At 45.9% G+C, this 11,573-nt stretch overlaps 1 protein-coding gene across 2 annotated transcripts in view; it reads left to right on the forward strand.

Moving 5' to 3' along the window:
* ZCCHC7 (zinc finger CCHC-type containing 7) overlaps positions 1-6,505 on the forward strand; it is a 177,135-nt gene extending 170,630 nt beyond the window's left edge. For both annotated transcript variants that reach the window (XM_084778200.1, XM_084778199.1), the window contains exons 8-9: positions 3,267-3,384; positions 5,314-6,505. In XM_084778200.1, the coding sequence (XP_084634326.1) occupies positions 3,267-3,384; positions 5,314-5,744 (549 nt within the window). In that variant the 3' untranslated portion in view covers positions 5,745-6,505. The remainder of the gene's footprint in view (positions 1-3,266; positions 3,385-5,313) is intronic.
* The last annotated feature ends 5,068 nt before the right edge of the window (positions 6,506-11,573 follow it).

Here is an 11,573-nt window from a genome sequence, read left to right on the forward strand (position 1 = left end):
CTGAAAGGTGAGCCCAAAATGAATGTAACTCCAAACACTTAGTTGTTTATAACCTTCAGTGGTAAGACTTGATGTATTTTCAACTTATTTACCTCTGATTCCTACCAAGAAAAATTGTCAAAGCGTATTCCTATAGTTTTTTTCCCCTATAATTCTTAAATGTAGCTCGGAGTGTTAGTCAGGCAGAGTTAGCAGCAGCTCAGAAAGAGTTCTCTTACCTTTTATGGGCTGTTACTGTTCCCCGGGTTTTCTGCTTAGTTCTTGAGCTTCCCGGTACCACAGTCACTTACATCATTATCATTAACGTGCATGGCACTCGGTGGAAAGACAGATGTTGCACAGCGTTGGCTCACACACCTGCTTCTCAGGTGCCTGCCTACATCCCCTTCTGCCCAGACTGTGCCAGTCCAAACTGAAAGGACCAGCCTGTGTGACAGCTATGTGAACAGAAGACACTCTAGCCAGTTGCCACAGTAAGCATAAAACAATAGCAGCTCATCCCAGAGCTAAGACCCAGTAGAAACAGGCCTCTAGCCCGTACATTGTGGGAACCTTAAAGTCAAAGAGGAGAAACAGTGGCACAGGGAGTAGAAATCCTTGTGCAGGGGTTTCTCTGTGGAGCCCTGGCTGTCCTAGACTCATTTTGTAGACCAGGCTGGACTTGAACTCAAAAGATCCACCTGCCTCTGCATCCCAAGTACTGGGATTAAAGATGTGCGCCACCACATCTGGCTCCCCACACAGTCTTCTGACAGCCTAGAAACCAAGGTAAACATCAACCAGATCCTTTGGTAGAAGGAGAAAAACCTATAAAGGCTCAGAACCCCTCCAAGCAGAGAGAGAGGAGGGCAAGTGGCAGAATGGGCATACCACCTCTTAACTCCAGCTAGGGTGCCTTTCTACTGCAGGCCTTGGGAGGTCTACAAATGCAAAGAGACAAGGAGGCTGGGAGAAGAAAGAGTGCTAGACAGAGCCTATGAAACACTGAGTTTATCTTCCGTGTTCAGGCAGCAGGAACCAGAGAGATAATGGGTAGAAGAGAATGCTAGGATGAAGGTCAGATTCTCAGTGTAATTTTTACTCTGTTCTTGACAACCAGATGATTTAACAAATCTTGTCATCCCCCCTTCCCCTGCCCTCCCCCAGCTTCCACCCCCCCCCCCAGCTTTATCTCCAAAGCAAAGAAGTATACAACACTTGACATTCAGATGCTGTCTCTACTGTATAGGTAGCAAGACCCAGCAGGGTACCTGAGGTCACCTCTGTAGAATTCACCCTGAAAACCTAACTAGAGAAGGTTCTTTTAGGAAATTACCATCTCTAAGCCTTCTGTTGCCCTGTGTGTGCCTCTTGTTACCAACACCTTTTAGGAAACACTCATATTAGCAATCCGCTGCCACACACATTACACAGGTGTTTAATTTATATGCTTGCTTATCTCTTTAAAGCAAAGGACTATACTTTTAGCATTTGTGTTTGTTCAATTAAAGAAAAACAGTTACAGTTGGATGCTCCCTGCTTACTAGGAACTGCTGTTAATGTGGATGGGAATATCAAGAGCATTTGGAATTTATCCCTGAAATCTAGACTTAGACAAATTTCAATTTACAGTAAAACAAATTTGGCAGCCATAGTTGAAGGAACTCTAGATTATCCAACACTAATGAAGAAGATCATTGGTGTGGCTAATCCAGAACAGAAGATAAATTATATAGCCAGCTATCAATTATCTGTGTTAATGGAGGAGACCAGTGATGTGGATAATCAAAATATAATTTACATGTAGCTTTGGAAAACATTGTGATACAATATAGCTCTGTGAAGTTACATCCGTCTAGATAGAACAGTATCCAAATAGGAGGCTACCCCAGTGGTGAAAGATGTCCAAGCTCCAGACCCTGTCAGTTTCAGAGATTCAGCCCTCAAATGTTGTTATTAAATCACTTCATGTTGCCTTCCCTAACCCTACTCATTCTAGCTTGAAAGGCAAGGGCAGCAGTAGGCACTGTGAAAAAGACAGTGTTCAAGGAGGATGTGAAAAGGTGAGAGGTGTGGAAGAATTAGAAGGGTCTGTGGGCATAGGTACTAACTGAGTGTATCAAGAGTTCTAGGACTCTGGTGTAACCATAACTTGATATTTTTATTGATTTATATGATGAGTCAGGTACATTCTATGTGGTAATTTCACTTGCTTCTTAAAAGCACTCTGATTTTTCATGAATGCTCACTTAGTTAAGAACTTCTGACCCTTGGTGAATGACTCTCAGGCAGTATGATAGGAGGAAGTTCAGATGGTCCTGAGGAAAGAGAGGTCAGCCTCTCACGCTGCGTCAGGTGGTGTCATCGCCTAGTGTATATGGGATAGGTAAAGCCAAGGACAGAGAGCAGGGAAAGAGTCATGGCAGACACGAGCGAAAGGACTGACCTCAGCTTGGTTGAGGGAGCAAAGAAAAGAGGTGGTTTCCCCTGAGGCGTCTCAGAGTGTCCCAGGAACATTTTCCAAGTAGATACAGCCCACCACTTGCCTCACCATAAGAATCTTCAGCCCAGAATCTAAGGGGACTGTAGGAGGCAAGAGACTGGAAGAGCAGGAGGTAAAGGAAATGGCACAGGAAGGAGCAAAGAATATGCTCAATATACAATATATGCCAGAAGAAATAAGAACATTTTAGTTGAGAAAGAGAGAGCGCGCGAGAGCGCCAAGCAGTGACAATGCACACCTTTAATCCCAGCACTCAGAGGCAGAGACAGGTGGGTCTCAGGGTTCTCAGCCACCCTGGTCCACAGAGTGAGTGCCAGGACAGCCAGGTCTATACAGAGAACCCCTGCCTTTGGGGAAAAAAAAAATGCTGCCCCTGTAACTAATGAATGATGAGTTAAAGTAAGCTAGCATATATGTGCAGAGAAAAGAACAGTTTGAAGTTTGGAAGGAACATTTGAGGGGAAAGCTATTAGAAGAAATAGACATGGTCAAGTAATTCACATGATGCCAATAAACTCCAGCAGAGGACAAGATAGAGTTGACACCCATCCCTCCATGCTGCTGTTAACTCAAACTGCGGAAGGAGCTCGGCAGGGAGAACGATGTTCCTTAGTCAAAAAGGGAGGAGACCCAGGCCTGAAGGATAGCGGGGACACATAGGGGGGCTGTAGGGTTAGCAAGGGCTGCTCCAGCAGCCAGTCTGCGTGCTGTGGGCTCTCCTCTGACCCGTGTAGCCCATGAGCAGTGCCACCTCGTGATGTCATTCTTTCAAATACAATTACAGGAATGTACAGAAAGACGGATGTTTAACCAGACGTTTCCAACATCTCCATTCATCTACTACTATGATGACAAATACGAGATCCAGCAGAGAGATAAGAGAATAAAGCGAAAAGTGAAAGGTTTGTCATTAAACTTCTGGGTATATCTGTCTATGCTTTGATATTTTTCTACTTGAAAAATAATTATTTCCCCTTTGTATGTCTAATAATTTTCATGGATCTTGGGTTTCTGGCGACTCCTAGGGCTTCCCCCACAGTTCACCAGCTATTGTTACAGCTCACCGCTGTGGGCAGGGCTCCAGGTCCACTGCCACCTCTGAGCTTCCCTTCAGCTCAGTGGTTAAGAGCACTGGCTGCTCTTCCAGAAGACCTGAGCTGAAGTTGCAGCATCACGCGGCTGCTCATGACTGCCTGGAACGCCAGCTCCATAGGATCTGACACCTGTGACCTCCACAGGTGCATATACCTCCATGCAGACATGCACACCTACACATAATTAAAAATAATAAAAATCTTAAAGGTACATAAAATTTCAAAGTCTTGCTTAACTCTCTTGTCTCTGCCTCTTTTCTTCCTTGGTATAATCAAGAAGTATTCCCGAGTTACCTTCCCTGCTACATGATAAAATTGTGTGTTTTTAAGCTGTTCTTCTAATTCATTTCTGACTCTTAGCATTTTTTAGTTTTTTCCAGTTTTGGCTTAAGACTCTCCTGAGTTCAGGTCCTTTTCAGAATGATGATACTACTCATCTGCATAGCTTATGTGCTTAGTATAAAATTGATCTCAGTTACAGAGGAAGTACAGTGGAGGAAAATAGTGACTACATTAGAGAGATCACCAAGAAAGCAGGAGAATGCCAGTCTAGATTAGGGGTGACTGCACTCTGACTGACTTCTTCATGGTTTCCTTGGTTTGCTTTCTTGTTTTTCATGACAGGGTTTCCTCACAGAGATCCGCCTGCCTCTGCCTCCCGAGTGCTGGGATTAAAGGTGTGTGCCACCATGCCAGTTCTAATTTACATTGTTTATAAGTTTTCTACACTGAGGATTTATAAATTAAAATCTGAGAAAATCAGGGGTTTTGTTTTGTTTTGTTTTGTTTTGTTTCTCTTTTTATCTGGTTTTGACAGCTCCAGCACATATCTGCTTTGAAACTCACACTGATCCTTAGATAAAATTCTTATTTTATGCTTAAATAATTAAGCTAAGCTTTTTTTTTAAAGACTTTTTTATTTATTATGTATACAGTGTTCTGCCTGCATGTATGCCTGCCCAGCAGAACAAATAGGTGGTTGTGAGCCACCATGTGGTTGCTGGGAATTGAACTCAGGACCTTTAGATGAACAGCCAGTGCTCTTAACCTCTGAGCCATCTCTCCAGCACCCTAAGCTAAGCTTTTAATGGCCACTTCTGTAATATTCCATGGTTGTGTTCATTTTCACACCTCACTTTAGCCTCAACTACCACTCACTGTGTCACAGTCACTTCTGTCAGATGTTCCTAATAAATATGTCAAGTCCTAACAAGATGCATTGTCTGGCACTAAAACTTCTGCAATGTGCGCACAGGAGCACACACGCACACAGATAACACTGCCCAGCAGCCACTTCTCTGCAGAAGAGCATCCTGGGCCATGTGGCACCCACTTCCTGGAAGCAGGCCAGGATTCTCCTCAGAGGGAGACTGAAGTGTCACGTGAGACTGTCTGGAGGCCATCCCTGCATTTTGTTTCACCTCGTCCTCTCGGGCTGACTCTTCCCTGGAAATGGGAATGGGTCAGACATGGCTTTTTCTCTGGCTGAGCTAGAGACCATACCTGTTGTTCTAGTCCTCACAGGGTAACACTGGAGACGTGTGTTGCATATAATCAATAACCTTATACTAGTGGGTTTGAGGATGTGTCCCCACTTTTAGCAGTGGGAATTGTAAGGCTTCCTTAGAATGCTGTGCTGGGCACACGTCTAAATGTCTATCCTCTGTCTACTGAGTTACTTCTAAGAAGAAAGATCCTACCTGGGCTAAATAGGCAAAATACCTTTATGTCTTCCAGAAATCCAGAAACGTGGAGATTTTCCAAGGCAGTTCAAAAGACCACATGTAGCAGAGGCAGATAAGAGGCACCACCAGGACATGGGAAACAGCCGTGCCTTGAGGAAAAGCCGTGGGTGGCCTCGAGAAGACAAAGAAACACACAAAGAAGGGGCCGGGGGTAGAGAAGGTGGGAAGCGCAGGTGGGCTCACCAGCACCGGGACGTGGATAAAGACTTCCCAAGGGGCTCACAACCCCACTCCTCTGGCAGTGCCAAGAACCAGAAGCCTTCCAAGTCCCTTCACCGTTCATCCCATTACCACAGGCGGAGAGAAGAGAAGCGTCTCAGAGAGAGTGGGCGGAGTAAGCCGAAGAAAAGGAAATGCACGGAAGATGACAGCAATGATAACTTATTTCTTATCAAGCAAAGGAAGAAAAAACCTAAGCTGTGAGATGGTTTCTGACCTGGCCTTCTCATTACAACGTTCTGTCAGGGCTTTACTATCTGTTAAACGAAAGGGGCGTTTGTTTTTAATTGCTGAATTCCAGCCATACCTGTGGTTACTGTACAGAGGCCACAGAAAGCTCAGTTCTTTGTTGCAGGCTATCGTTAGGTACAAAGGTAAACTTGGCCTTCGGTTTCAATAGCAGTTTTGCTTGAGGTAGAAAACTGTCTTTTGGAGAAAGCCTTTTTAAATGCTTTGAAAACAATTACAAGCTCATCAGATACGACTTGTCTACTGTGTTTGAAGACTTTTTGGAAGAGAAATTATTACTAATAAAAAAAATCCACCACTTTTTTAGCATTTTTTTTAAACACTGGGAAAATCAATGAAAATCCAAACCCAGCTTTGCTAGCTTCCAAGGCTATTAGAATCTTTCTCTGGACTGAACATCAGAGGCTGACTGAACATGAGGATGTCACCATTGCAGCCTGGAGGAGGCCGAGGCAGACTACTCAGACAGAATCTATGCAGTGTGGGCAGGCAAGACAGAGTGCCTGAGACACGGGAGGGGCTCCATCACAGTAACACTGCTCGTACCGGTTTACAGCCATAGTTCAAGAGACAGAGATAAATATTACCAACTCAATTTGTTTTCATGGATCCTTTTAAATGCTGCAAAGCTATTCAGAATCTTTTGTACTTGTGAGCCTTTTTTATATTTGTGAAAGCCTAATGTTAGAATAAGAAAAATAAAATGTCTGAAACCATGAATAAATGTGTTTCTTGTTATAAAAGACAATGAGAACTTGGTTAGGTTGGACAGGTCACCTCAGTCATAAAATCCACCATAATCTGGAGTCAAAAATGCCTAAAGCTGTGGAGAGAGTTCAGCAGTTCCAAGTACTGCTCTTCCAGAAGTCCAGGGTTTGTTCCCAGCCCAGGAGGCAGCTCCAGGGAATCCAACACTTCAGCTTCCACACTCTCGTGCACAGACAGTACCCACACATATCCACACCCATGCATATAATTGAATAATTATAAACCTTTTCCAATGTCTTTGTTGCCCAAACACAGCATCTCTGCCAGAATTAAACTGGTGTGAGGGTGTTGGATGCTCTGTAACTGGAGTTACAGTTTTGAGCCACCATGTGGGTGCTGGGAATTAAACTCCAGTCTCCTGGAAAAATAGCAGTTAAGAGTTTAACTACTGAGCCATCCCTCCAACCCAAAGTAAAAGGCTCTTAAAAGTGATCAAGCAGGCATTTTCAAGAAAACCTAGTAAAGTAGTCCAGCCAAGCCAAGTAGCTGCAGGTCGCTTACCAGGGGAAAAGGCTGCAGAGCCATCCTCAGAAGAAGCGGTGGTCCACACCTGTGTGTGAGGAAACTCTGGTGTTCTCACTGCCAGAAGGATCTCCTTTTCCCACCAGGGTGAGATCAATAGGCAGTGGCTGCAGCGCTCAGGAGAGCTTTGCCTCAGTTGCAAGGGTAAAGTAGCGCAGGCGTACACCACCGTGGTTCTTGTTTAAAAGCAAAAGCGGGGAGGAATGGGGATGTAATTCAGTTGATAGTGTACTTGCCTAGCATGCACAAGGCCCTGGGTTCAATCCCCAACGCGGGCATAAGCCAGGCACAGTGCTGCACAGCTATAATCCTAGCATTTAGAAGACAGGAGGACGCCGAGCTCTAAGCCAGCCAGGACCCAGCTCCAAAAAGGGAGTGGAAGACGGCTGCTCTGATGAGCCCTGTAGTAATAAAGCAAGTCAGATCTTTGCAGTTACCCATACCAGTGCCTTATTTAGCTTTCTATTGCTGTGATGAAATACGAAAAAGCAAGATGGAGAGAGAAGGGTTTAGTTGCCTTACACTTCCACAGCACTGTTCATCACTGTAGGAAGTCAGGGCGGGAACCAGAAGGCAGGGGCTGATGCAGAGACCACAGAGGGGTGCTCCTTACTGGCTTTGCTCATCATGGCTCGTTCGGCCTTCATCCTTATACAACCCTCCAGCCCAGGGATGGCATCATCCACAGTGGGCTTCCACGTCAATCGCTAATTAAGAAATGCCTTACAGGATTGATGACATTTTCTCTACTGAGGTTCCCTTCTTTCAGATAAAACTAATTTGTGTCAAGTTAACATAAGACTAGCCAGCACAACCAGTTACCAGTTCCAGCTACCAATAAGGTACCAATAAGGAAACTGGGATCACAAATCTGATATCCACCAGGGACTGGAGAACCACTCACTGGCCCCAGGCCTCAGCAGCAGGCTCTTACCACAGATCTTGTTTTCAGCCTGTCATTCATGTACAGTTTAGGTCCCAATCCCATAAAATGACAGTCTGGGCCCATCGCCAGTGAACCCTGACCCACCCAATAAATACTCAGCATTCTTCAGAAACCTTGTGAAGTGGGTTTTGTTAACCAGGAAAAGCCATTGCTTTTTTTTTTTCCTTTAAGATTTATTATTTTATTGTTTTCTGTCCACATGTGTGCCTGCAGGCCAGAAGAGGGCACCAGATCTCATTGTAGATGGTTTTGAGCCACCATGTGGTTGCTGGGAATTGAACTCAGGACCTTTGGAAGAATAGACAATGCTTTTAACCTCTGAGCCATCTTTCCAGCCCCCCTCCCATCTTTTTTTTTTTTTTTTTTTAAGACGGGTTTCTCTGTGTAGTCATCTTGGCTGTCCTGGACTCACTTTGTAGACCAAGCTAGCCTCTAACTCACAGCAATCCACCTGCCTCTCCCTCCTGAGTGCTGGGATTAAAGGCATGTGCCACCACACCCGGTATTATTTTCTTATCTGTCCCTACAACTCCCAGCCTCCAGAAAAGACCTCTAGTTCCCTGTTAACTCAAGCCTCCAACAGATCAAAGCCCAATGCTTTGCACCTTCTCCAGCCTGAACATAACCCCTAAGACTAGCAGGATTCTCCCAGCCATTTTTGCTATCTTCTCTGAACCCCAAGAGATAGCCCTGGGTGTTTGAATAAACTTTTTCCCTTTACCCATGGAGCAGTCTATTTTGGTGGTTTCACTGGACCCTTGCTTACACATACAAATGGATAAAAGCAATCAAATAAGCGAAGACCAGCAATTCAAAACTGCCAAGGCATCAGAAAACCCACCAAAAACAAAAACAAAAACCTTAAAATTTACACCACAACCTGGGCACCAAATAGAATGACCCATATTGACTTCTCTGGAACCAAGGACCATTCAGCCAACACCTGAGCATCTGTGATAGTGCAGAGGTTCCTCCATCTGTTTTTTGTTTTGTTTTGTTTGGGGCGGGTGTTGTTTTTATTTGAGTTTGGTTTTTCAAGACAGGGTTTCCCTTGGCTGGCCTGGAAATCACTCCTTGGCTGGCTTTGAATTCGGAGATCTGCCTGCTTCTGCCTCCCAAGTGCTGGAATTAAAGGCATGAGACGCCACTATCCAGTACCATCTTATCTTCTTGCTGAGGCCATTTCAGGGTTAGCTAGAATTTAATCTCCTTGATGGAGAATACCGTGGGAAATTACCCAACTCTGTTCTAAAAAACCAAGGTCAAGATGACCCAGCTAACTTATCTTGGCTTCTGTTAAACTGCTTGCTTGTGCAAACCTCCCCTTGCAGCTGCCCGTGGAGATACGGATGTGAGATTTTGTCTTTACAAACCCCCTCACCCTGGGCTACACTAGGATCCCTAATACCTGTGTGTAGGTCCAGCTGGCTGGAATAAAGACTTCAGGTACCTATAAACTCTGAGCGACCCTCTCTAGTGGTGGGCTCCCTGTAACACGTGTATCACTGAAGAACTCTAGCTTGCTCCTTCTGGATTGCAACAGTTGCAAATCTGATTAATTTCTGTAAATCTGCATAGAATCCCTGCTGAGGGCCAGGCACTACCCTGAACTTGATACAGTGGTGTTACATTGTAGGAGGCATGCCATCAGGGCCGGCAGCTTGTCCATCAGTGTTTCAAAGAACAGGGTTCTCCGTGTAAGAAAGAGGGTGCAACATCTGTTCCTAGACTGAAGCGATAAAGCCAACCAACACCCTGTTTTGTGTATGACATTACTGAAATGACTAAAACGAGGAGGGGGGTGTATTTCTAAATGGTTTGCTATGAGCCTTTCAGGAAGAAGGCTGGAGGAAAGCTGTGTAAGGAAATCAGAAGGTACCAATAAAACGCCAGAGGGAAAACGTCACAGAACACCTTATAACTCCTTTTTAAGTGCCAAGCCTATAGCTCTGTGGTGGAAGTCTGGCCTTGGATGGGAAGAGAGGGAGGGAGGGAAGGAGAGGATGCAGGAGACTGCTTCCCAGTCAAACCCACTGCTTGTGAGAGAAGCCCCTTGTTTTAGTGGATCTGTCATAACCTGCTATGCTGGTTTCCTACCCTCAGGGGAAGCCCAGCTTATCTGAGATCACACACCTGTCCAGCAGCCTCAGGATCGGTACGTTGGCTAAACAGCCATAGCTTAGCCACAATGACATGAACACTCAGGAGATGGCAGTCATCATCCTCTTGGTGTCCGGGAGCAGTGGAAGAGATCCAGCTTCCCAGGAGCCTCCCTGTGGTCTTCTGTGGATACCCATAACCCTGGGTGCCAGAAGTGTTGCCCATGCTTAGCCAAACCCTCTACAAAAGTCCTCTGCCATTACCACAATGCTCTCCAGAGAGGGTCGGGGAGACACATGGAGCAGGTCCTCCTAAAACTGAAACTGTCCACATGGCGTCTCACTCTTCCCAGGAGCCATCACCTTTCTGGATTCACCTTTCTAGGAAGATGCCAGAACTTGCCTCTACCTCAACCTCCTTTCATACCCCAGTCTCTTTCTCCACATCCACCCAATGGAGCCTCAGAGACTTGGGGACCTACAGGCATCCTGGACAGGTCACAGCCACTTCTCCTCTGTGTCTATAACCAGTTAACCATCTCCCCTGGGGATTTGCATGACAGCCCTCCTGCACTTGACTGCTCAGGGAGTTTTCTGGTTTCTCGCCTCAATTAACCCTGACTTCTTGGGTCACGCTGGATCCCCACAGCAGATCCAGACTTGAAATCTCGCCTGCCTGTGCTACCCGGGTCCCGTCTTTCCTTGGTCCTCTCTTTCCCATCAGCAAGCCAGGCTGTAAACGCCACCATCGTAACAAGGATGAGAGAACTCTCAGCCACACCAGGATTGTGACATTCTGGTCAATTATAAAGCTGCTCTGTGCCCTTCTCTGTGTTGGCATGTCGAGTCTGGAGTGTTCAAATCAGGCTCGGAGCCCTTCCCTTCTGCCTCTGTCAGCTGAACCTCACCAACAGAAGGTGGTTTTTGAAATTTTCCACAGGTCGGGAGTATGGAAAAGATTCAGTATTGGGCCACAGAAGCTCAATCCCTCCAGACAGGAAGGTGGCACTCATTTGTAGTAACCACAACACAACACCACACAGCATAAACTGGGCAGTAGTGTGGAAGCACAGGGAAAGAAGGCTCAGTTCCCAGGCCTGAGCAGGGCTACATTCTTTCTCTCAGTGAGGAACACAAGCACCCCTGGAGTGACAACTCCCAGAGTCACCATACAAAACCAAGGACCAAATGAGCATAGGATCAGATTCCAGACCTGGGGTGGGAGGCAAGCCAGAGGGAACACAGGCCAAGGAAATGGGATACCTCCGAGACCTCAAATTCTTGGGGTCTCCAGGCCAAAGAAGTTGCCACAACACAACATCCCATAGCTTAGAGGACTTTGCCGCAATTACCAGTTAGTACACACGGGAATCCCACCCAATACTCAGATGCAGCCTCCTATCCCACACTGAGTCAGAGGCAGGTCCAGGCCTGGTGTCCAGGCCCTTG

The sequence above is a fragment of the Acomys minous genome (assembly GCF_964271855.1).
Source record: "Acomys minous genome assembly, chromosome: 1".
NCBI lineage: Eukaryota > Metazoa > Chordata > Mammalia > Rodentia > Muridae > Acomys > Acomys minous.